The 26607-nt window shown below is 42.3% G+C and overlaps 2 protein-coding genes across 3 annotated transcripts in view; both read right to left on the bottom strand.

Annotated features, from left to right (window-relative positions):
• On the bottom strand, positions 1-5858 carry LOC124867648 (cAMP-regulated phosphoprotein 19-like). Its single transcript, XM_047364198.1, has 3 exons — positions 5623-5858; positions 3087-3209; positions 1-1449 (listed from the first exon to the last, which is right to left on the bottom strand). Exons 1-3 carry the CDS (start codon positions 5677-5679, stop codon positions 1279-1281), a joined length of 351 nt encoding a protein of 116 aa, XP_047220154.1. The 5' UTR covers positions 5680-5858; the 3' UTR covers positions 1-1278.
• A 4006-nt stretch (positions 5859-9864) lies between these two features.
• Positions 9865-26607, bottom strand: part of fam214a (family with sequence similarity 214 member A) — a 40777-nt gene continuing 24034 nt past the window's right edge. Inside the window, exons 2-12 of one of the 2 annotated variants that reach the window (XM_047363174.1) lie at positions 23908-24092; positions 22937-23133; positions 20825-20950; positions 17914-19759; positions 17628-17753; positions 16363-16451; positions 14200-14296; positions 13909-14067; positions 13670-13738; positions 11149-11348; positions 9865-11057 (exon numbers count right to left, since the gene is read on the bottom strand). In XM_047363174.1, coding sequence (XP_047219130.1) covers positions 10904-11057; positions 11149-11348; positions 13670-13738; positions 13909-14067; positions 14200-14296; positions 16363-16451; positions 17628-17753; positions 17914-19759; positions 20825-20950; positions 22937-23133; positions 23908-24092 — 3248 coding nt within the window. In that variant the 3' untranslated portion in view covers positions 9865-10903. The remainder of the gene's footprint in view (positions 11058-11148; positions 11349-13669; positions 13739-13908; positions 14068-14199; positions 14297-16362; positions 16452-17627; positions 17754-17913; positions 19760-20824; positions 20951-22936; positions 23134-23907; positions 24093-26607) is intronic. The other variant, XM_047363176.1, reaches the window with a different exon arrangement.

The following is a 26607-nucleotide window of genomic DNA, read 5'->3' on the forward strand; positions in this document are numbered from 1 at the left end:
TTTGTGCAAAACTATTTTATTTACAAAAACAAAATGGCACATGGTGACAGCAGGGCAGCCATATGCATGCAGAGCTCACACAGACGTCACCCTAGCATCGACCTCCCGCATCCCCATCACTGATGCTTTAAAAGCATAACAAAGAGCTGAGAACACTTAAGATAAAACAGCTGCAACTTATGATTACAAACCCCTACCTCCCAAACTTATTACATTACTTGTTCCTAATACATTTTTTTATTGTCACACCACACCAGACACAAACTGGTCCCCCATGTAGTTACAGGATTTTACCTTTAATGTATCACACCCCCCTCCACCGGCTTCCCCTTCATTGAGCACAATGATTCATTGGTGACAACTGTGACCCCAGCAGAGGACTGCACTGCACCTGAAAAATGTGGTGCAAATCTGAACGTCGTCATCTTTCAGTCTTGACATGAACACACGATCCAAGATGTCATGAATGAATCATTGGCCTGTAACTGAGTGCATCTGTACACCACGCCATCATATCGCCATCTGTCTGAACACCTGCCCTTTTTTCTGATGAAATCAAGAGGAAACAGTGAAGTTTGCTTTAAGGAATCCATGCATGTAGTTCAATATGACATTCCCATCGGAACATGTTTGCTTTTATTAGGAAGGAAAATGTTAAACCAAGATTTCCCTTCGCATTAGAGCGTTTCATTCCTCAAACATACAGACAAAATCAATAATTCACTAATTAGATGTAAAATGTTCTAAAAAGGCTGACTTCTCTCCCCTCCCTGTGCCAAACAAAGACAAATATATTTATATATATATATACACACACATACAGCTACAGGCATAAACTCTTCCAATCATCTGAGGAACCCTGTCTTTACGCTAAAACCTTTCAAATGTGTGTGTTGTTGCTTCTGCTGCTTGCCCATCCTAAACCAGTAGCCTTACTGTACAAAGGGGCATCACAGACCATTCAACACACTCTTATTGTATCTTACATGGAAGAAAAGAAAAAATATGAAGGAAAAAGGAAAAGTCCCTGGGGCTGAGTAGGTGGGGCAGACAGCAGGGGCTGAACCAGAAAAGGCTGAAAGAAAAACAGAAACGATAAGAAGCCATTAGCCAGCCACTTGACTGGCTGTTAGGGTAGTCCAGGGTGGGGTGCAGCAGAGAGAGTGGCAAGAGTGAGGGTGGGGTGCATGGGTGGGTAATGTTACAGCTCTGAGACTTGGATGGAGTGGGGTTATGGGGCCATGAGGTGCTGCAGGGGCCCGTAAGGATGCATGTGGATCAGCCTGCCAGCTTACTGGCCACCAGAGAGGGTTTCCTTTGGGGCAGGTCCTGCGGGGTGGGGATGTGGTCTCCCGTGATCTCGGTCTTCTCTGGTGCAGCTGTTGGCAACTGTTTGTTCTTGATCTTGGCTTTAGCCATGTTGTAGTCACCAGAGTCAAAGTATTTTTGCTGCAGAGAGACAGAAAAGTTAAGAAAATGAGGAAAGAGACTAATCAGTTGAAGCAGTCAATAAAAATAAAGACAAACATTTCATAATTACAGGGCCTTGTGAACATATTCATATTCACCAACCTTTTCCACATTTTCTCATGTTATAACAAAATAAGTCAGTTTTACCAGGATTTTATGTGACAAACCAACAATAAAAATCTGAAAAGTATGGCATGTATTTGTATAATTTCCCTTCGCTTTGATACACCTAAATAAAATGCAGTCAGAAATCACATGGGGGTCATTTCATTTTAGTATAAATACTGCTGTTCTGAGAAAGCCTCAGAGGTTTAGTGGAGAACTGAACAAAATGCAACTTTTTGGCCGGTAGGCAAGATTCAATCTGTGAAGGAAAACTATTACTGCACATGACCCGAAAAACACCATCCCCACGGTGAAAAACACTGGCGGCATCCTCATGCTGATGGGAGGCTTTTCCATTACATTGTTCATAGTCTATCACTGCAATAAACTATTCTATTCAGTAGCAATAAGGAAGACTGCAGATGGGACAAACAGCAGATGAATAGGTGACTGGTGAAAGGGTTAGGGTTGTGTAAGAAAGGTCTGTAACCAAGGGAAACAGAGAGGTACCTAAGGCAAATATTTGATATGGGCAGTTTTAGTTCTGTAAGGGCCAAAGAAAAGAGGTTTATTTCTGTACTGTTAGTCTAACTCAACTTTGTGCCAAACTCAGGTTTGCTCTTTGGCTCAAAATCTAAAAATTACATTCAAATTAAATCTTTAGATGCAAAAATACAAACTAGTTTGATCTCCTGCTGAAAGATCCGAGTTAATCTCAGTCTGTACAGGATGGTGGTGAAATCTAAAGCTAGATGAGGACAGGCTTGAAGCCTTCAGATGACATTTCATAAGAAACCAATATGCTGCAGTAATCAGTGTAGTTGTCAAGGCCCAGATGTACTTGGAAAAACCAACATTAATCTGCTCTTTCTAGCGCTAATCCAGAATTGAGCACAATGTACTCTGGAAAGTATTTAGGTACAATTTCTGTATTTGACTGTCCTAAATTAAAATTATGGTAAAAATGTACAAATCAGAACAATTAAAACTAGAGATGCACCTAGAAGTTGGCTGGTGACCAGGATCGGCCCATTTTCAGCTTTATTGGCCCCGAGAGTGACCTGCCGGTTCCTGTCTCTAAGTTCTGCCAAGTCACACTGAAAGCGATACTCTTCAGTGTAGATGACATTACAAAGTGAAGCAGACTAAAAGCCAGTAGTTGTCAATATTTGTAAGGCATTTCAAAATAAAGAAAAACAATTGACAGAAAAAAGGTTTGAAAACCTCAGTCTGAGTGCAGTTCATCTATATAACTTTTCACTTAGTGTATTGAATTACTGAAATCAATGGAATATTCAATAATATTCAAATTTATTCAATATGACTGTATATCCTATATGTTCTCATTATAGTTCTTAATTGGCCAAAATGCAAAAGCTTCACAAAAACCAGAGATCAGAAATGTGTCACCTTACTCTAATCTGTGAATCTTAAATTAAAACCTCAAAGTGAAGGACCATCACTTAATGAATCCTGCAGGTTCTGCAGAAAGATCCAAGAAATTGACTCACCCCCTTCTGCAGACGTTTGCGTAGCAAATCAGAACCTCCGGGCTTATGTCCCAAGTTGGGGTACCTGGCCTTCAGTTTAGCCTCTTCTGCCTTCTCTGGACTGATCACCTTGTCTTCTGACTCCTGAAAACCATTAGAAACACAAAACAGTTATATAATATTAGGTATTGAAGAATTCATAGCTGGCCGGGTTGGGCTGTGTTTTGCTTTTGTTGACATTATGAAATGAAAAGTCCTCTTCATAAAGAGTGTGAGAAAGCTGTCAAAGATAAAAGGAACTTGGTTTGGTTCCAGTAAAGAATTTCACTCCCAGCAACTAATTGACTTCCTGTTAGCAACATAAGCGTTAGCAACAACCTCACAATGTTGGTCTGGGAAAACTGTGCTTGATTTATCTGAAAATCAACAGGACTTTTTTTTTTTTTTTTTTTTTTAGATCAGCCTAGTAGTTGATTAGTTAGTTAATGTTTTCAAGGAAATCTAGGAGAAAACTTAACTGATTTGAGCCACTCCTTTTTTAACCCAGACAAAAATGTCCATGTTGAAAAGTTCTGAAAATAGTCATACGAGTTGGGCTGTATGCAAGAGTTCAAACATTTGTTGGACCCATTTCACACCAACTGTTAAGGTAATTAACAGGAATGCACATTTGGGTCGACATCGATATCCGATAATAACACTGTTGTTATGGCTGATAACCAATATAAATTATTATATATATTTCCCTACTTGATTGACACAGTAACAACAACAAAAAAACACACTACTGGCCTTGCTTCTCTGCTTCAGTTAAACGCCCGCTAATCCTGCGCTGCATCACTATAACTGCAACATGACCAGGCAAATACCACATGGCCAACCTGCTTCCTCTCCAGAACCGGCAACAACATGGAAACAAACATCGGTTGATAATATCGGCCCAGATAATATCAGACTGATACCGATATGTTCAAAAAATGCCTAACATCGGCCAATACCAATATTGATCCCGAAATACTGTGCAATGCTAGTAATTATTAACAATTATTTCCAAGTTTATTCAAAAATTTAACAATAAGGTGTGCCTTGAAAATGATTTTAAACAAACTGCCTATTAGTTTCATGCCACAATGTTTTCCCTTGTTGCTTTTAATTGTGAGAATATATCATTTTCTACAGCAACAATGCTGAATATTTCATGGTAATACCTAAAACAAAAGTACAAATTTTACCAGATTTTGTTCTGAACATACTGTACAGTTCGGGTCACAATTCTTCCGTTTTAATTCAAACTGAGAGACAAAATATACTCCCAAATTTCAGATTTTTTAAAATGCTGTAACCTTACATACAAGATCCTGATATATTTTCATGCTTTATCAAATAAAAACATTTGTTATTGACACGGTATCTCTTTATTTGGACTGTGTACTCTAGCAACTGTTGAGGTAAACTTTCACTATACTGTGATTCTTTGAAGACCAAAATAACAAAAACCAACAAATCAAGATATGTATGACTAGAGATGCAGGAAGACATTTGTCTATCTATCTGCTGCTGACCAGGATATCAAAAACCCTGACATTTGTGCTGAATAAAGGGATTGTTAATTCAATTCAATTCAAAGATACTTTATTGATCCCCGAGGGGAAATTAGAATTCCAGTACAACCCATCCAAAAGAGGTGGACGGGTCACCGAGGCTTTGCTGCCCTCAATCAAGTTATCAACAAATTCCAACCAATGAAGGTTGCATGGCAAAATCTAAAAAATGTAGTATTTTTGTTAATTGTCTTTAGCTTTTAGTCACAACTTTTCACATGTTTTCGTGAGATTTAAGTCAGAATTCTGGATTTTAAAATGCTACAACTTTCTTAATCTACATAGGGCTACATGATATCTTATTATTGAGACTTATTTAACATTTACTTTTGACAAACACGCTTTTAAAAATTCTACTGGGATAACTTAGTTACTACTAAAACAACAAGCAATGCTTTAATTATGTTAATTTCACAGCGATATATACAAAACACGATGTAGCCCGAATGAGATGCTCTGAATTAGCAACGACGGTAAAGAAATGTGTAGCGCTTTCCCTCGTCACGAATAAACCACACATTAAACTATTCATGCTGACTGTAGAAACAGTTCTAGTTATTGTTCTTTAGAACCGGGACACATAAATACTGGTGTTCCACGTATTAATAAACAGAACAACAGAGAGAAAATGGTGCTAGGCTGTTAGCTAAGCTAGCATTAGCAGCTGGTTTGCCTGTAGGGGAATGTTCTGATGGCCAGCAGCTAACGTTAGCTAACGCTCTGGCATTTAAAGCAACCGTACGTTGCACATTCATTCACAGCAGTATTAAAGACTACACTTTAAAGTAATGTGGCTTGAAAATGTGATATTCAAAACCAATTGAGGCTTAACTGTTAGCTTGGCAGAAAATGTCAACAATGACAAGCGCGGGTAGAAGGAGCTAAACGTTAGAAGTAGCTCTGGCTGTAAAGTCAACGGCGGGGCGCCAAAGATCCTGCTAAAACCCAACGCTCACCGTCTCCTCAACCGGCGTCTCCTCTGCGGTTTGTGTTTCGTCATTATCCTCCGACATCTCGAAATCAACCTTCAGCTCGACCAAGGCACTGCCCACTGTGTTCACAAGTGATCGTGAAATTAGCTGCACAGACTTTCTGTCTCCCACGCCACCACAGGGTTGTTGCTAAAAGGATCGCTCCTGTACAAAATATTTACGTCACATGCGGCGGGGACACCACGCGCGCTCCCGCTCCGTTCGGTTGCTCATGCCGTGCACACGCACGCCAGTCTCAATTCCAATTGACATTGCGTAACATAGACCCCATCAGCTGTTAGGGCCATGTGCTGTGCCTGTCACCAAATCCCGTCACTAATCCACAGACACGGAGGATGCGGTGCAGCTTCTTTTCCACGCTTTTTCATATTCTACATACATGTACCCTGAATACATGTAAATTCTATTTTCTCGTCAAAATAATGTAACATCAATAATTTTTTTAAGTTATTCTTACACGGATTAATTCTTCACTAGCCTAAAACCAGTTTAATCGGTCCCAGTGTTGTGGCGGAGTTCTGGGTAATTCACTGAGGTTTTTGCTCTCTGAAGGCATTGCCACAGCAAATCAGCCGGTCCTTGGATTGCTGTGGGCTTTGGACTCTAGAATGTTTCCATCCAGAGAAGCTCATGGTCAAGTCAACATCAGCAAAATGTTCAGATCCTGTTTCTCAAATGATCATTCCTCCACCTCTGTGTTTAACATGAAGTGTCTATATCACAAATAAAAAATATTTTATCGATAAAAATCACAATTATCTTAGAGCTTGATAAATACTTAATGATCGTGCTCCACAGCACATTCATTTCTATTTTCTTCCACAGAAAATAGTCTATGGAGCCAACACTACTCCTAAAAGAGAATTATTTGATATTTAGTGTTTTTTCTGTTAAATCTGTCCAGCACACCCTGCTTTCTCTTATTTAGACTAACTCTTTACCAAAAGTTTAATTTCTATTTAATATACAGTACAGACCAAAAGTTTGGACACACCTTCTCATTCAAAGAGTTGTCTTTATTTTCAGAAAAAAAAGTGTGAAACAACTGAAAATATGTCTTATATTCTAGGTTCTTCAAAGTAGCCACCTTTTGCTTTGATTACTGCTCCGCACACTCTTGGCATTCTGTTGATGAGCTTCAAGAGGTAGTCACCTGAAATGGTTTTCCAACAGTCTTGAAGGAGTTCCCAGAGATGCTTAGCACCTGTTGGCCCTTTTGCCTTCACTCTGCGGTCCAGCTCACCCCAAACCATCTCGATTGGGTTCAGGTCCGGTGACTGTGGAGGCCAGGTCATCTGGTGCAGCACCCCATCACTCTCCTTCTTGGTCAAATAGCCCTTACACAGCCTGGAGGTGTGTTGGGGTCATTGTTTGGATTCGCCTTTGAGAAGCACCAGCGAGACTCTCAAGGCTGACGGAAAATTAAGAGTCAGCCTAACCCAAATAATTGTTGTTTTTCTGAATCTGGCTCCCCTGCGCGGCCTTGATGGCTGGCTATTTTCAACTTCTCCTGGAAGTTATGTAAACATGACGCTCTGCTCCCACTGCCCCCTCCCTTCCCTGAGGACATCTGTGGACCTGCTCAGAACTTTGTGGCCGGTTGATGAACATTCCAACGTACCATCAAGGACAATGGCCTCTGTGACAGTGCTTCATGGACTTACTTGCACACACTCACATGCTCAAGATAAACATATGCACCCCCTCACACCACCTTCACCGTTCCCGTCATGATGTTGTTTTGTAAACTTGTTGCTTCTTTGTGCTGAGGTTTTTTGCAATCTCAAACTGTATCCTGCTAAGGATAAAGTGTGAAATATTATTTTTTTCCCTCTACTTTCCTAATGTGGCCTCTTTTCTCACCTAGCAAGGGCAGCACCTGTGAGTGGGCAGCAAAGCCTCGGTGACCCGTCCCCCCCTTGTCTTGTGTCATGATGAATGTTTGGATGGGTTGTACTGGAATTCTAATTTCCCCTCGGGGATCAATGAAGTATCTTTGAATTGAATTGAATTGAATGTCCTGTTGAAAAATAAATGATGGTCCAACTAAACGCAAACCGGATGGAATAGCATGCTGCTGCAAGATGCTGTGGTAGCCATGCTGGTTCAGTATGCCTTCAATTTTGAATAAATCCCCAACAGTGTCACCAGCAAAGCACCCCCACACCATCACACCTCCTCCTCCATGCTTCACGGTGGGAACCAGGCATGTAGCGTCCATCCGTTCACCTCTTCTCCGTCGCACAAAGACACGGTGGTTGGAACCAAAGATCTCAAACTTGGACTCATCAGACCAAAGCACAGATTTCCACTGGTCTAATGTCCATTCCTTGTGTTCTTTAGCCCAAACAAGTCTCTTCTGCTTGTTGCCTGTCCTCAGCAGTGGTTTCCTAGCAGCTATTTTACCATGAAGGCCTAGTTCACACAGTCTCCTCTTAACAGTTGTTCTAGAGATGTGTCTGCTGCTAGAACTCTGTGTGGCATTGACGTGTTCTCTAATCTGAGCTGCTGTTAACCTGCAATTTCTGAGGCTGGTGACTCTGATGAACTTATTGTCCGCAGCAGAGGTGACTCTTGGTCTTCCTCTCCTGGGGCGGTCCTCATGCGAGCCAGTTTCTTTGTAGCGCTTGATGGTTTTTGCAACTGCACTTGGGGACACTTTCAAAGTTTTCCCAATTGTTCGGACTGACTGACCTTCATTTCTTAAAGTAATGATGGCCACTCGTTTTTCTTTACTTAGCTCTTTTTTTCTTGCCATAATACAAATTCTAACAGTCTATTCAGTAGGACTATCAGCTGTGTACTGTATCCACCTCCTGCACAACACAACTGATGGTCCCAACCCCATTTATCAGGCTTGAAATCCCACTTATTAAACCTGACAGGGCACACCTGTGAAGTGAAAACCATTTCAGGTGACCACCTCTTGAAGCTCATCAACAGAATGCCAAGAGTGTGCGGAGCAGTAATCAAAGTAAAAGGTGGCTACTTTGAAGAACCTAGAATATAAGACATATTTTCAGTTTTTTCACACTTTTTTGTTCAGTATATAATTCCACATGTGTTAATTCATAGTTTTGATGCCTTCAGTGTGAAGCTACAATATTCATAGTCATGAAAATAAAGAAAACTCTTTGAATGAGAAGGTGTGTCCAAACTTTTGGTCTGTACTGTATATTTTTATGATGTACATTTTTACTACGTGATCACAGTTTTCGTCTTTGATTAAGAATTCTGTTTCAGATTAGGATTGGTCTGAAGTGCGCTTGCTGGGAAGGTTAACCAATCAGACGCTGAAGGTACAAATGAAGTCCCACTGTGACAGTTTGAATTATTTTACAGTGCACTGCTGCACAGGAAGTAATTAAATCAATGAATAAAATAGTGAATTTACTTATATTTGTCAGAGAAATGTTTTATGTATAAAAGGAATTTTAATTATGACTTACAGAGAATCATCTTCTCCCACTTTATAAAAAGCACTTCAAATGTACTGTATTTCATCTCAGAAGTGTGAATAAATTAAATTTAATCCAGATTAAGTGTAAAAGGTCCTGTTAACATTTGAGCTGTTTGGTTCGTAAATGAAGGCAATGTATTATGTGCTAATGTTCATACATTTAGCCAATTTTAGGTCCTAAGGACCACCATCTTTTATCAAAACTGTAAAACTGAAAGACGTTTACTAATTGTACACTGACTTTGTGTATGACAATGGATTCATTAATAGTGGATGAAAAATGCAAGTATTTCATGTGTTCTGTTCCAACTCCAGTGAGTGTGATTGTTGGCCTGGGTTCAAACACATTCCATCTGTTAAAAAAACAACTCCTCACACTCCCACACTGCTTTTTTGCAACATGCTAATGTAAAGAATTGTGCTTATTAACCACTTATCGGTTTATTTTAGAGTCTTTGCTCTCAGAATATTCATTTATTTGCAACATGTGTCGCAGCTGGGCATGGCCTGTTAATGGTATCAAGGTATAGCAGATATTTTAAAGGGCCGTGGCTGTAAGACCTCTGAATGTTGCGTTAGATGCATGTGAAGATTTAATTCAGTTTACTTAAATAGTGCCAACTCACATGTTGTCTCAAGGCACTTTATAAAATCAGTTCAATCGAATCATACAGATTTCATTAAATATTAAAGATGAAGAATCCCTCAGAAGTAACTGAAAACAAGGAGACCACAGAGTATCAAGATTGCTTTAAGATATATATTTTTTCAGATTTGAATATTAATGTCAAAAATACACACTATGATATACACTTTGCACTACATCATCTTAGCATGACAGACGTCAAACAGTAACTGAAATATTATTTAAATATTAAATAAACTGATGGCAAGTAAATTGAAAAGTGAACGTGTAAACACTAAACTAAGGTTACTCATTCTATTGCAACAGTTCCAATAAAGTGGTTTTTGTAACAGTACAAAAGTATTAGAATATGACTATTTTCTGTTCCATTTCCAGTTATAACGAAGATCCAAATAAAAAATCCACAGTGCATGTTTGATGTTCTGCTGCGGTGCTTTCAGGTACATTATTGTGATTGCATGTTCCTTGATGGTCCGTTGTACGCATTGCACCACAGCCGGATTTCACCCGCTTCCTTCTAAACAGTCACACCAAGCTCAGGAATCACATGACCCCAGAATCAATCTAATGTTAACACAAAATACGAATCTTACCAATAACGGGCATTGCGTTGAATCAGAAGGAATTTAGAAACTATATTAACAGAAATGTAACTATTCTGAGAGGAAAATAACATTTTGATTTGTGCTGGCAAAGGAAAACAACCTGAACTTCTTTGATTACATTTCTCCGTCTTTACAGACGTCAGAGCCAGACACTTAGAGGGGATGCATCAAATGCCAGGAAAAACAATTCAAATATGGCAGAAACATTTTAAACAGGAGCAAAAACTCCTCCTATAGCTAACTTCTCAGCAAATCCCTCAGTCCCAAGGTTGTGCAATTCACAAACAACAAAGTGTTTCTATGACAAGTCTCTCAGGCTCTTTTTCGACCCCATTTTAATTTTTTTGTGTGGAACCCAAGTCTTTGGACGAAGGTCAACAGGACTTGTTAACCGCCGTCCTCAGACCTCATCTGTCAAAAAAACAAATTCACACAATGGAGTCTAATGGAGCGACTTAGAGTCTAATGCTGGCTTCGAGGTGCATCTGAAGTTTCAGTAATGGCCTGTTGGATGGAGGGACGAGGCATTGGGCTTCAGCAGCGAGAAGAAAATGGAGGGTCAATGGGAGACTCTGTGAAGGACTGGAGCTCATAGGCAGCACCACTGTCCACCTCCATGGACTTCCTGGAGAACAACAGGCGGATATCTCTATGAAGGTAGAGCTTTCCAGACTTTGAGCTCTGGAACCTGGTGGTGACGGGACAGGAGAAGATGAGCATAGGAAAAAAAAAAACCAACAAAGCTGGTTACACATCCCTGAGAGAAACAGCCATTTTACCTCAGATGGATGAGGTAGCGCAGGGTGCGGCCTTGGCCTGGGGTGAGGGGCTTCCTGTTGATCTGATTGTTGGCGTCGCGGCGAACGGGAACAGAAAAGGTTCTCTGGCGAAGGAAGGTCTGGTGTCCAGCTGGCATGGCTCTTAGGTTGTACATCACAACAAACATTTTCACCACTGTCTTGTTGGGGTTGAATAAGGTCTGAGGGATGAAACCAGACAGGGTGGCAAGGTTTAAATAGACTTCTTGGGATCTTATGAAGATCAGATTTTAATATAAACAATAAAAGGCAACATCATAGACATAGAAGAATAGACGCTGGACACTAGAATGCTCATGACATGACCCATGACCAATCTTATAAATAATAATAATAATAATATGAAAGAAACAGAGTTATCCACACCTAAATGAAAAATTTCTTGACAAATCAAAATAGTGGAAATTTTTTACATCATAAACTGAATTAAAGTGGTTCAGCATACTTTTTGCCAGTGGTAAATTAGGGCATATTTAAGTGATTCATATCGTCTGTTCTGTCTCATTTTGATTTGCAGATTTTGTCTCAGTGGCCATTAAGACTGATACTAAAATAATTATATGTTGTTGAATACAGCAATGATTTATAAAATTTATGTAACAAATGACTTTCAATTAGAAAACCCAGTTCAGTGGATGTTGTGGGGCTGTCATGGTTGACACGCCTCTTCAACATTGTGTGGCGGTCGGGGACACTGCCTCTGGACAGGCAGACTGGGGTAGTGGTCCCCCTTCATAAGAAGGGGGACCGGAGGGTGTGTTCCAACTACAGGGGGATCACACTCCTCAGCCTCCCTGGTAAGGCCTACGCCAGGGTATTAGAGAGGAGAGTCCGACCGATAGTCGAACCTCAGCTTCAGGATGAGCAGTGTGGTTTTCGTCCCGGCCGTGGAACACTGGACCAGTTCTATACCCTCTACAGGGTACTCGAGGGTTCATGGGAGTTTGCCCAACCGGTTCACATGTGTTTTGTGGATCTGGAGAAAGCATTCGATTGTGTCCCTCGTATATGCCCTGTGGGGGGTGCTCCAGGAGTATGGAATCGGGGGCCCTTTATTAGGGGCCATCCGGTCCCTGTACGAGCGGAGCAGGAGTTTGGTTCGCATTGCCGGCACTAAGTCGGACCTGTTCCCGGTGCATGTTGGACTCTGGCAGGGCTGCCCTTTGTCACCGGTCCTGTTCATAACTTTTATGGACAGAATTTCTAGATGCAGCCAAGGGCCGGAGGGGGTCTGGTTTGGGGACCAGAGGATTTTGTCTCTTCTTTTTGCAGATGACGTGGTCCTGCTGGCCCCCAAGACCTACAGCACGCGCTGTGGCGGTTCGCAGCCGAGTGTGAAGCGGCTGGGATGAGGATCAGCTCCTCCAAGTCCGAGGCCATGGTACTCGACCGGAAAAGGGTGGCTTGTCCTCTTCAGGTTGGAGGGGAGTTCCTGCCTCAAGTGGAGGAGTTTAAGTATCTCGGGGTCTTGTTCACGAGTGAGGGAAGAATGGAGCGGGAGATCGACAGACGGATCGGTACGGCTGCCGCAGTAATGGGGGCGCTGTGCCAGTCCGTTGTGGTGAAGAGAGAGCTGAGCCGAAAAGCAAAGCTCTCAATTTACCGGTCGGTCTACGTTCCTACCCTCACCTATGGCCATGAACTTTGGGTCATGACCGAAAGAACGAGATCCCGGATACAAGCGGCTGAAATGAGCTTCCTCCGTAGGGTGGCCGGGCACTCCCTTAGAGATAGGGTGAGGAGCTCGGCCATCCGGGAGGAGCTCGGAGTAGAGCCGCTGCTCCTCCACATCGAGAGGAGCCAGTTGAGGTGGCTCGGGCATCTATACTGGATGCCTCCTGGACGCCTTCTTCGGGAGGTGTTCCAGGCACGTCCCACCGGGAGGAGGCCCAGGGGACGGCCCAGGACACGTTGGAGGGACTATGTCTCTCGGCTGGCCTGGGAACGCCTTGGGCTCCCCCTGGAGGAACTGGAGGAGGTGTCTGGGGAGAGGGACGTCTGGGCGTCTCTGCTGAGTCTGCTGCCCCCGCGACCCGGTCCCGGATAAGCGGAAGACGACGAGACGAGACCAAAAGCATACTTATATTATTCCCAAGATGATTTTGCCACTCTCAATGTGTTGGCTGGCTATATGTGCAGATGTACTGGTTTCACTATGTGGCTTCTACTCTCTATGTCAGTGGTGACACATTGTGCTTATCTTTCAAAAACTGTAACTAGAGTATATAGATAAACATACCTTTTAAATACAGAAATCTAGATGCCAAATGTGAACTGAAAACCACCAAAGCCTTTGCAGTGCTCTAGAACCTGGATCTTACAGGGTGAAGTTTCCCTGATGGCCACTAGATGACTCCAATTTCTGTTTAGTGGCTTGTCTTAATCTGCCCTTTATTCATTGCCAATGTGTGTGCTGCAATGGAAATGTTGCACGGATATAAATATTTTGACATTTCTAAAACTGTGAAAAAAAATTCCTAACCACTTGGATGGTTCCTGACGGAGGTACACGGTAGCCCCTTTTCCCCAGGGACTCCAGGTTTATCACACCCTGTGAGAGAACATACGACAATCACGGTGTCACCAGCCGCCATACCAAAGGAGCTCACACACACACACACACACACGTACAGAAACACACTCTACAGACAGTTTCATCTTTAGGCTCAGCCATGCGGGGTTAAAAAATAGAGCTTTGATTCAGGTGAAAATATAGCTCACCATGTATGGTGAGGGAGCGTTGTCATCAGAGACACTGTAGAATGACACATCTACTGGTAGGGTCAGGTGACTTGGGCAGAAAGAGCCGCTGGCTCCCACTTCTGCTGTGAAACCTTCTACTGTCCCTAAAGGCTCAAGTCGATAGTTCAACACACACTCCTAAAGAACAGTTAAATATCAAATAATAAAAATGTAACCAAAAATTAAACAAAATCATATTTATCAACACTGGATTCTAGAGATTGTTGAATGTGAGCTGGTGAACAGAAGAAGACTGATGATGTGTTTTACCTCAAAGTTCCCCAGCAGGCTTAGACTGGCAGGAGGAGCGCTGGTGCTGAACAGCTGATGTGACTCATCGGTGCCCTCATCTCCCTTTGGACACACCCTAAAGGGTTAAAAGCACACATGCTAGATCAACTTGTTCTTAAAGTCTGATGTAACAGCCTCTTATTGTGCTTTGCATGACAAACGTTCCTGGTAGGTCCGAACATACCTGAAATATTACCTCAGGCTCACCTACTTGTTAGCAAACAGCAGCATTATCCACCAGAAGAACAAGGCCAACTAGTCCCACTCAGATCTTTAAATAGCATTTATTTCTAAGCAGGTGATCAGACAGGATTTGATGGTTAAAATGAACCTTCAGCCCAGAATTCTAAACTCCTGAAACATCTGCTTTCAAAACAACAGCACTGAGCTCCCACCCACATCTGCTATGTGTAGGCTGAGGAATGAATCCCTGTGTAGATAAAGCCAGCTTAGTTCTGACTGCCATTTAGAGATAAATGTGTGAGGTTGTAGCTTCAGCCACAGTGGAGCAGAGCTTAACTTATTGTGAAGTAAGGACTAATTAGCTTCTCCTTACATCCAGACACACGGAGGACACCCACACTATAATGTTCTTACCAAGGGCAGACTTGGTGCTTTGGTTGTTCATCGACATAAGATGTAAAATAAACAGAGCAAGTCAGAGATTTATACACACTCACTGGTAAGAACATAATTTTAGTTTGGGACTTGAAATGATTCATTTGAACAGTTCTCTTTTTGCTCTGTTCAAACTTCACTGAATTTTAAAAACAAGAACTGGGTGCAAAGGTTGAATTAGTTGTGGATCTACTCTGCTCCTCAAAGGGTCAAAAAGTACAGGCAACCTCAAATATACACATACAACCAAATGTTCCCTATCAAGTTCCAGAGAGCCCACACATTAGTTACTCTCCCCATCAGAAATAAATTGAAATTGGTTTGTTTCTGGGCACAGATGTGGCCATTCCAGAAGCTTCATGCCAACCTGATTTACCCTCAGTAACAGCTTGAATGTGTTTGGGTTCAGTGTCGTGTTAAAAAACCCAGCTGTGTCCCAAGATTCATGCTAGCTGTTAATTTGAAATAAAGTTAAGAATTGGGAGGTAGTTATTTCATTATGTCATTCACTTGGTGTGTCACACCAGTACCACATGCAGCAAAATAGACCCTCAGCATGATGCTGCCACCACCATACTTTACAGTTGGTACATTGTTGTTCGGTTTAAACACCTTATTTTGACTCACCCAAACATACTTTTAGTCATTGCTGCCAACCAACTCAATCTGGGTCTTCTCAGGCCATATTACTAACTAGAACACTCTTGGCTTCTCCATATATGTATGTATCTCTATCTATATATCTGAGGCTGTATGTATATCTGGAAAACCCACAATAAATTCAAACTTGCACAACCAATTCTTGTTTTTAAAGTTCACTGAATTTCTGTGTTGTATAATGAGGCCACATTAGAAAAAATGAAAAAAATAAAACACTATGCTTATTCAGGTTTAAATGTTTTCAGCCCTGCATAAATACCCCAGCACAAAGAAGTAAAAACATTTTAGATGAGTTTAATCAGACTGCTGTCTTTTTGCTGAAATAGCTCACAGTTTACGTTTGGTACGTGGCAGTCGCATTAACGCATATATGGATCTCTGGAGAAGAGATGGGTTATGTTTGCAATTATGAAACAGGACTGTTGGTTCAATTAAAATGGGTCATTTTATAATAATAATAAAGCTTTTAATTATTACGATTCACTTCTTCCACCCACTCTATCTTTTTCTGTCCCCAACACTGCCTGACGGTGGATGTTAGGGCTTCCCTGCAAGACTACTGTCACTACATTGTTCCATGTGGCTAACAGCAGCAGGTCTTCTTAGGAGCAATGTTTTTTAAAGCATAAACAAAAGAATCCAATATAACTGCTTTGAGAATGATTTGAAACAAAGTGGGTTTTAAATCTGAGATACAAAGAATAGCTAGTTGCAGACTGCATGAAAGCTAACAGATGAGGTGGATAGCAGCTATTATTGCTTATGTACTGAATCAGTGACGTACGGCTTATTTGACCTTGGCCCGGTGGACAAACTGAGCTTTGCGACTGCATTAAGAGAGATCCCAGGTGAGAAAATAAGTACCTTTTCCCAGAGGCCCAAGGCAAACCCTTACAGCCAGCCAGAGAGGTGTCTAGGTCAAAGTAACCTGTTTGATTCTTCCTCTGAGGAACCTGCAGCAGACACACAGAACACGATTCAAACAGAGCAGCACGTTTCCTTCCTTGAAGCAACGGCTAGTTAAATATTACATTTTCATTCTAAAATAGTGAACGTGATCTATAGTCGGGATGTGTTGAGAAAAAGTAGCAGCGATACCTGAGTCCAAACTACTTTAGAAAATAATGAACATATTTACTAGTAAAAGTATAATCATGTTCTCCATAACATTTATTTATTTGGGTTTTTTAATACACAGACATGAGCAAACACCTGGGATGGGCAATATAGATTTTAAATATTTTCTCTATGTAAAATCTATTTATTAAAATAAAACGTATGCCTTTACCCAACAGCACATTAATTAGGGCTACTATACTTAACATAAATGCAGCATTTATTGAATTATTTGTATTGCATGATTTGCAATTCTTGTCACACAATGGTTTCCTTCCCTAAATAACATGATAATTGCACATAATCACCCACCACATTTAGGAATAGTTTTTAAGTCAAACAGAATATTCGACCATTTTGCTGTTCAGCTTAATTATTCAGGCTATCTGCTCCTGTAGCTAGCCCACAGGTGTCTGCTTGACAGTCATGCTGCTCCTTGCTTTCCAACTGCAGTTTTTAAAAGCATTGTACATCTTACAAGTTCTTACTGCATGTCAACAACCACCCCACCCACCTCATAGGGCCAAATGAACACACACATACAACACACACACAAATTATAATGATTGTGGTCGTAACAGTTAACTGAGGAGAGGGACAATGTGGCTTCTTAAAGTCAGCCCACTGGCAGTGCACAGCAATGAGAAGGGAAGAGGGCAGCACTGCGTTACTCTATGTTTTAAGCAGCCTGAGAGGACTTAATGAATTGTATGATGGAAAGATTTAGTGGTTTTAAAAGTTTAACTTGTTTACCAACCCATGCTTAGTGTACATATTAACTAAAAAAAAAGACAGCTTGCAGATTTTTCTGGTCTCTTAATGACAAACATTCATTGTATTTCTATGGGTGGATGTCCAGGGAGTCATGCTTTATTTAGCTAGTCAGAAAGAGCAGTGACTGTGCTGTTATAACAAAAACAACTGCATGGACTCCCACACTGACTGCTCTGCATGCCTGCATGAGACTGCTGTGATATTTACTGTACATGAGTGGGCAGCAGCGTGTTTCTTACGGGGCTAGAGAGCAGAGGCAGGCCAGTGCAGGGGTGGAAGGCCTTTGTTGCCGTGGCATCCAGAGAGTGGCGATTCTGTTTCTTCCAGCTGTTGCAGGGACGCAGGGGGGAGGGGCTGTGAGGACGCTGCAGGACAGCAAAGAGGAGAAATGAATGCAGCTCTTTAAGTGAAGGACAATGATCTGCAGGTTTAGAATGATACAGCTAAGGTAAGGTCGGCAATCTGGATTAGGTTAGGGTGACTACAGGATTATTCCATAAAAGAACTAAATAAAAAACAGCTTACGAGGACTGAAGGTGATGGAGTCATTTCTGGACTGGATGTGAAGGACCCAAACTCTGAGGGTGCCTGGTTCTCATCCTGGAGAGCAGAAGCCTGAGCTGGCACACTGCTCTGTGCCTGTGACTGAGATCGAGTCTGAGGCTTGCTGTTGTCATGGATTCTGTAACAGTTTGTAGCTGGGCTGGCATCGTGGTTATTCCAGCTGAATATCTGGGTATTCCTTGGACTGTTTTCCGGGACGGGGGAGACAGGCGGGGTTTCATGGCTGCTGGGTGTCCTGATTCGGAGCTTCTCCTGCGGGGAAGCCCGTAAACGCCGGCCGGGCTGGGTGTCGGCCTGGCCGTTGAGTGAAGCTTCTTCAATTGTAAACTGAGCACCATTTTGGGCCCGGGAAGAATGACATTCGGTCCTCGGTCCAGCTTGGGACTTTTCTGTGCAAACGGGCAGGTGTGAGGCAGCGTTGTGCGTGTTGCCTCTTTGAGGTTCATGGCTGGGTACGTGGCCGTTGATGTAGCCATTGCTGGCAGGGTGTGATGCTTGTGGGGGGTGTGAGTATGTGCGCACGGTGTGTGTGACTGTGGTTGTGTGCACTTGGTGCAGCGGGCTGGTGCTCCGGCTGTGCCTGGGGGACAAAGACGGGACAGACAGTCTCTCCCGAATGAGCCTGGTGATGTCTTGCACTGCCTGAGCGATGAGGGAGCTGTCCCTATCACTCTCCTTCTCTCTGTCCGTCAGATCTCCATTCCTCTCCTCCACTCTGTCTGCTGCCTCAGTCATTCTCAGCTTTCTGCAGGCTGCAGGTTTGGGGGAGGAGCTCTCCCGTTTGACAAAACAAGTTTCTGTCACAGGAGTGTTGAAGAGGGCGGGCTTCACGCGTCCCACAGACTCATACGGGTGCATCTCAGGTTCTTTGGTCTTACTGGCAGCTTTGTCATCGTGGTTACTGCCCCACATGGCTTTCTGAGGGTTGTCAGAGGCAAACAAACCAGGGGGGATTGGCGGTGCTGTCGGGTCGCAAAAATTGAGCCTTTGTGCAATTCGAGCTATAACTTCCTGTCTCTCCTGCAGCAGGGAGCCAATCAGGGGATTTGTTTCATTTCCAGAAGGCCTTGGGGAAGGGCACCGAGACAACTCAGCCATGGATATATTCTTGAAACTTCTTAGAGGCTCTAGGATGGGAGCCTTTGACTGGTCAGTGTTGCTGGTACCAGAACTGTAGTCTTCCACTTGGGTGGGATCAGATGAACCATTGAGGGCTGAGTACAACCACTTCCCTGCTTTACTTGAGGGAAGCGGAGAGGGGGAGTTGGAGCGTGAGGGTGTGGGGGAGTGAGAGGGTCTGTAGAACAGTGGGGAGCCCTGACGCTGGGGGATGTTGACCTGTGGGAGCTCTCCGTTGTGATACATGAGGTTTTCACTGGGCTCCTGGCTCTTCTTGCTGTATTGATGTGACACAGTAGTGTGAGGAAGGCTGTTAATCGGGATGTTGTTGATGGGCAGATTAGGGATGGGTAACCCGTTGAGTAGAAGGCTTGACGGGGAGTTGGAGCTCTTGCCATACATGTTTGAGTTGGGATGGAGGCTGTCTCTGCTGGGCTCCTGGGTCTTTTTCAGGGTGGGCAGGCCACCATGGCTACTGAGGTTTGGATTGAGGCTGGGGGTCTTGCTGTAAATCGGAGGCAGGCCGGTGTGGATGCTACAAGCCAAGGTGGGATAGGTGGGCTGGCGGGGGAGCGACTGGACACGGACCTGCAGGGCAACGCTCTGGGATACATTGGGGACAGGAAAAATGTGCTCTGATGGTGGCTGGGAAAACTGCCACACCAAATCTTCATCAGCAGCACTGATCCTGTTGAGCAGAGGGAAATGTGAACGTTTGTGTTAAACTACAGCTACAGGTCACTGAACTACAACATCTATTTTTTTCAGTAAGTCAATTCACAAATTGCAACTCATGTCATACAGTTTCATAACAGAGTAATTTATTTCAGTTAATTTGATGAATATGGCTACTATTTTGTTAATAGGGAACCCAAATTTCAGTTTCGCACAAATGAGTTATTCATCAACACAACTTGACACATATTACATATCCCAGGACCAGTAAAAAGCAGTATGTCCATGCTTCATACAGTATATGCACTCTAATACTTGCTTGGGGGCTTCTCTTACATGAATTACTAAGAATTTCTAATTGAAATGTGAAATCTGAATTTATCTGAGAAGTACACTTTAGACCACCGAGCAACCTATAGCTGTGTAGGATACGTCTGTAAGCAGTTGCCCTTGAAGCACTGACTCCAGCTCTAGTTCATACCTTGTTAATCTCTTCATTGCCCACTCTAGAATTAGCTTGGCTTCACAATCATATCGAGGCTGCGGTTATTCTGGTTGCTTTGGCCTTTTTCCAACCAAATTTTTGCCTTCCACTCAACTTTTCATTAATATGCTTGGACACAGCACTATGATCACACAGCTTCTTTGTGAGCTGCCCTTCATGTAGAGGCATCATTGACTGTTTGCCGGACAACTGGCACCGTTCTTCCCTGTGATTATGTAGGCCACAGCATAACATTAAAAATTATTTTTCACCAATCTTATGCAGCACAGAGAAACTAAATAATGGGATTTTAATCAGCTGTAAGCCATAATATTGAAAGTTAACATATCACTCCGTGTAATGAAGGAGTTTCACTCTAAGCTATATTAGTGATATAACCAATGATATTCTGCTTTATTGAGACAGACCTGAAGCTGTAAAAGTCTACATTAAGTTCTTAAAATTGATCTGTGGAAAAATGCAGTCCTGCTTTTTAATATCAAACATAGCCCTAGCTCATTTCCTTCAGCCTTAGCAAGGTAGTTTGACTGAAAGGCCCTCGTTCCAGCAGTGTCAGCGAGTGTGAAGTCTGACCTGTACAGGATGTTTCTGGGGACAATGCCATGGGAGGCGCTGAGCCAGGCGCTGAGCTGGGAGAAGAAGACGTAGGAGCGTACAGCCAATAGCAGGGTTTTCTCCTCAATGAAACGATCACCGCTTCTATAAAAAAAAAAACACAGTTAAATAGAGTTGGAAGTGTGCCAGTATATCAGGTTAATGAGAAAATGGTCAGGGGATGTGTGTTTTCTTCCCTTTAAGAAGAACGTCCCCTGTTTAAAAGTGTTAGTAGGAAAGTGGGACAATCAGTAAGGCCAATTATCCCACCCCTTGACTCCCACACGTGCCAAAATGGGAAAATTACGAATTCCTTTTTTTTTTAAAGCTTTTTGTGCTGAAAGATATCTCAAAAAACTCAAAAGGTTTCTGAGTGTTCACTTTCTGGGCCATATCTCCAACTGCTGCAGACATAACACCTACAATAACAGCAGAAACCTCTAACAGCAGTAATGAGTGCTCCACCATGCCACAAAAACTGCTCAAGGATGACTTCAGGAGGACAACATAAAGGCTGTCGTTCTGCCTCCTAATTCCCCAGCTCCCAGTCCAATCAAATATCCGTGGGATGTGCAGGAATGAGTCCCATCCATGCAGCACAAACGACCCAGAGGATGTGCTTCCGATTCCCCAGTGGCAGTAACCAAATGACACCCCTGAGTCCTGCTTTAAAAGGAATACACAGTCAGCGCCGCTTTCATTTCAGAAGAGGACTTTATTTATAGTATATTGTCTTCAACATTAAACAAAAAAATCTGAAGAGGAGCTGATATTCAGCCCACTGTAGCAGATCCTGAGGGAGCAACTTCCCCAGTTCCAGCTGCAAACCTTTTGGCGTCTGTTACTGCCAGCTCTGTACACCTAGAGACTTCACATTTCTGCCAATTTTCCTTCACAAATAAGCTCAAACTCAGTCAAACTGGCTGAAGCTCGTCTGATAAAATCAATTTTCAAGTGTTGCCACAGACTTTCCGTTGGATCTGGTTCTGGACTTTGACTGGGCCAAGTGACTATACTCTGATCTAAACCATTCCATTGTACACTGCCTGTCCAAAAAATAGAGTCACCACCCAGATGTAATAAAGCAAATAGGTAAGAGCCTCTCATTGGATAAATGAGAGTCTTGGATGCCTATGTTCCAGCCGGCAACAAGTTATTTAAACCTAACGCACGCAGTGAGCAGCTGCTCAACAACTACGGCGAAAGATGCATCCTGTGGTCGTGGAAAAGGTGTTAATCTGTTTCAAAAGGATCTGATTTTTATGCACGCATCAAGCAAACAAAACATCTAAGGAGATTGCTGGACTGAGGAATTGTTTAACACATTACTAAAAACTGAAAGGATAGTGGGGAACCATCATCTTTGCAGAAGAAATGTGGTTGGGAAAGAATGTTAAATGATCGTGATCGGCGATTACTTAAAAGGTTTGGTGAAAGTAAATCCTAAAAAAAAAAAACGACAACAGCTATTTAACAGTAAAAATAAAAAGTATTTTATATGCATAACATAGATATTGTAATTTAGCCACAGGTAAAACACTGATACATCTAAACACTAATTTATCAAAATACTGAAGAATCTTTGGGTCGTATTTATGTTTACGTAAAAAAAAGTATTTAGCAATTATTAAAATGACATCCGCCTATTATAATTACAATTCAGTCTGTGAATTGAACATAATTTAAACATTGCACCAGTGTTGTATACTGGGTAACATTTCTTTAGCCTGAGTTATGTTTTAAGTTGTATTTAAAAAAAGTCAGAATTAAATCTGACTTTTTTTTCCATATTTCAGTAGAAACTGCTTTTGCTTGATGTGTTGCAGTGTATTTTTCCATTTTCTACTGCCAAGAAAATAGAAAATAGTTGTTAGAACTTTAGGAAGAAGAAACATTTGATCTGAATCAACAAAAACCTTGATGTAACTGAAATTATATTGAGCGATCAAAAATGTCAAAAGTTAAGGAAACAGAAAAAGACAGTTTGAGCTAAAATCAAGACATAAATAAAGTTAGGAGATGCAACACAGTATGTAGGGCTTTTCTTGCATTGTCCATCAACAGATACAACTGTGTGTGTGTGTGTCTTACTGTCTTGGAACAGCTTGTAGGGTCCACCTCTCCAACAGCAAAGCATCTTGTTTGATGACTGGGTCACTGATGGGGTCACTAGGGGGACACTCGTCACCATAGCAACAGTCTGGCAACAGCATGACCTCGATCATGATAGGGATGTTGTTTTTCCAAAGCAAAATCACCTCTGAACGGGTTCGCCTGGCTTGCCGGCACTGGGGACACACATCACAGGAGGAAGGTTAATGCTCATCAGGAACTGTAAACGATGTATGACAAGTTTGGGCGGCAAGCAGATGGAGGCTCTTTGGAGATTTATTGATACCTGATAGAAATCGTTAGGATAATAAAGTTCCACAGTTTTGCATTCAGCAACACTGTTCCAGGGCAACATAATGGCTATGCTGGTTTTCTGGTAGTACTGGATTTTTTTCAGGCCTCCTATTAGCTTTTATTTAGATTTATTTATTTAAACATTTGACACTTTCCAGAGCTCTCAGTCATTTATGTTCAGTTTAAAATACAAAATTGTACAGTTTACTTTGAATTTATGGCAGATATTTCTATATTGGGCAGGCTTTAAATATGGAACAAGGAAGGAAGTAAGGATGGATGGATGGATGGAAAAGAAATGAAGGACAGGATGGAATAACAGGAATGAAGAAAGTAAAAGAAGAAAGAGGGAAAGGAGGTATGGATACAAGGAAGGACGGAAGAAAAGACAAAGAGGAAAAGAAGTGTGGACACAAGAAAGAGAACAATGAAAGAAAGTAGGAGGCATAAAAGGAAAGAAAACTGGTATACATGTTATAGGGAATAGAGTTTGGAAACTATAGAGTTTTTCCTTACTATTCAGACCAGGAAAATACTGAAATCAAACCATCTACTTTTCCAGACTGCGTAGGAACCCTCCTAAAACAAGCTGGATGGCTTTTCAAAGTTAAAATAATTGGCCAAATATGCAGCTGGTGTATGTGTTGGTTTGGTACCTGAGGCAGTTTGTCACTGCAGTCATGCTTGTGAAGAGGAGGCATGCCCGACTGAGCTGGGGGACAGTGCAGCCCCTCGGTCCTGCCTTTTACTGAATATTCTGGTGTCCTTCCCTCTGTGATGAGCAAGGTCAGGAACACCAGGAATTCCTCTGCGTCATACTCGAAAAACTCCTCTGTCGCATCTGAGACAAATAGAAGAAAGAGAAGCAGAAGGTTAGCATAATTACAAAGAAGCAAACATTAAAGAAACAGCTGGAGGAAAGTAGATAAATGTTAGCATATTCAATGAGTGATTCTAGGGTATTAAAAATTTCCCTAGCAACAACAGTCATCCACTTGTATTTTATTTTTGCTGAGATGGATGGGATCATTTAACTGTGGCTGAAGAGTCTTGTTTGGGGGAATGGATAGCATGACAACTTTTCCAGTTTGTCCGCTTCAAAGGAACATGTTAAGACGCTTTGTGTCAGCTGACTTGTGGGGAGAAACCGCACATCATTTCTTCTCTGACACGGAGAAGGAACAAACACACAAGAACAAGTAGAACCGATAATGACTTCATTCATACCCATCGGACGGCATTCACAAAACACCAGATACAAAACCACAGTGCGGGAGAGAATAAAAGAGGGTGTGGTACACCACCCCGCTGCTGAACGTGGTGGGGCTGATCAGACGGAATAAGGCTTTCCATGGAAGAAGGGTCTGGTTCCCTACAGCTTGGTTAAAATAACAGCCAAGACTAACAGCCAATAACAGGAATAATCAACTGGCTGTATCTTACAATACATGCGCTAGTGACTGGATGCATTAAAAAGGTCACAAGACAAATGGTTGGAAACAAAAAAAAAAACACATCTTCTGATCTGATCAGTTCAACAACCATACTGAGGTACTACCAGACTGAAAACCCTCTTTAGGGTAGAAGCTGTTACCAGGTGAAGAATACTCAGTTAGCCATCTTTAGTATCGGTAAGGTGTTTCAAAATGAAAGAGGCTCTGAGATGTCTGAAGCTTTTGAAAAACAAGCTATATTTTCTATGAGATACCACAACATGTCAGAGGCTCATCAGGATGAGAGAGAGCAAGACTTTCAGCAGACAACAGGAAGGTTGATGCAGTACAGCTAAGCTGTTCTGTTTCTATTTGAGCTTTCAGCCTATGTGTGTTATGGAGATGTCTCTTGGACATCTCAGTTAATATTATAGTCTGCATTCTCAGACATGAACACTGCTGTTTTTGTAGTACTATATGCACTGACCATGCTATTGAGCAAAATAAGATAAAAAGGACTCCATAATCACTGCATTTGCTTAGTCACGTACATTGACTATACCCTCACACACCTGATGTCATGTCATATCAATTGGGCTAAAATTTGTGCCCTCAGATGAAAGCTTTATAAAACCAAAGACTGAATATCAGTCATAAATATCTGATCAGTGTATCTGTACAAATATAAGCAAATCCTGTTATGTGCAGTATAACTGATGCATAGATTCTGGGTAAGTAATTTAGACAATTACAGGGGCCATTTTTGCATTCCACTTCCTTTACTCCTCCAGAGAAAACTCCCTAAATCCCACATCAGGTCTGGTGATTCACAGCAGCACAGGAAAATCACTGCTTTCTCTCTTGGCAACACACTGATGTGCAGAGGCTCGCTGCTTGTAACCTTGAAGGTTCTAAATATTTGATTCAGTGTCAACCTGAACTGAAGTTAATTTCTCTTTTTTTTCCTTTTTTCCCAGGTCAGCACAAGGACAGAGGTGCAGAGTACACACACACATGCACACACTCCATAGGAGCTGGGCTTGCTAAAACAGAATCTCCCTCAGCTGGCTCTGCAGAAGTGTACACAAGTATCTCTCTCAGCCAGCCAGTCACGGACATCCCTCTCAGGGAACTCCTCCTACAAGGCTCTGAGCTGCTGCTGCTGCATGTGGAGTGAGACAGTCCAATACAAAACATGAAGGAAGGAGGGACTGGAGAAGAAGGAGGGGGGTAAAGGGGTCTGTTAGCCAGCTGTAGGCTAAATAAATGCAGGATGAAAAGAAGAGAGAGAAACAGAGAGAGAGACAGAGACTATATCCTGAGACAATCCCCTTTTCTTCATGGGCTGAAATCTGAAAGTTCCAAACAAAAGGAGCCAGAGAGCCAGAGAGAAAGGAGCGAGGGAGCAATATATGACAACGGTCAGCTTCCAAGGTCACAGTACATTACCTTTACATGACAGTGAGCTTGCTCTGACACCGTTATAAACCGCTAAGGTTTCATGCAGGAGCCGTTTTTCTCAGCTTCTGAGGCAAACAGCCTCCGAGGGCTGAAACGCAAACCATACCCTCTGATGAAAAACGTACACAGAGCCTCAACTCATATGTGAACAGTGGGTGTCAGATTGCTTAGAAAGCAATACATACAACTCCAAAGCTCACATGGCAAAAACACACATGCTCTCCCATCAAATACCAGCACATAGCTGGAAGTCAACATCAAAGGGGAAAAAAACAGACTGAAACATACACATGCAGTGGTGGACTCAGGTCTCCTGGTGCTGGCTTTAGTTAAGGGGCCCAGTACCCTCAGATCAGAGCTGCCGTTCATTAAGGCATTGTGCCTGCACATAACATTCCTATATGTGGGCCACATACACCAAACACAAAGACACAACCTCAATGAGGTCTACAGGAGACCATG

The sequence above is a fragment of the Girardinichthys multiradiatus genome, chromosome 4 (genome assembly GCF_021462225.1).
Source record: "Girardinichthys multiradiatus isolate DD_20200921_A chromosome 4, DD_fGirMul_XY1, whole genome shotgun sequence".
Lineage (NCBI taxonomy): Eukaryota > Metazoa > Chordata > Actinopteri > Cyprinodontiformes > Goodeidae > Girardinichthys > Girardinichthys multiradiatus.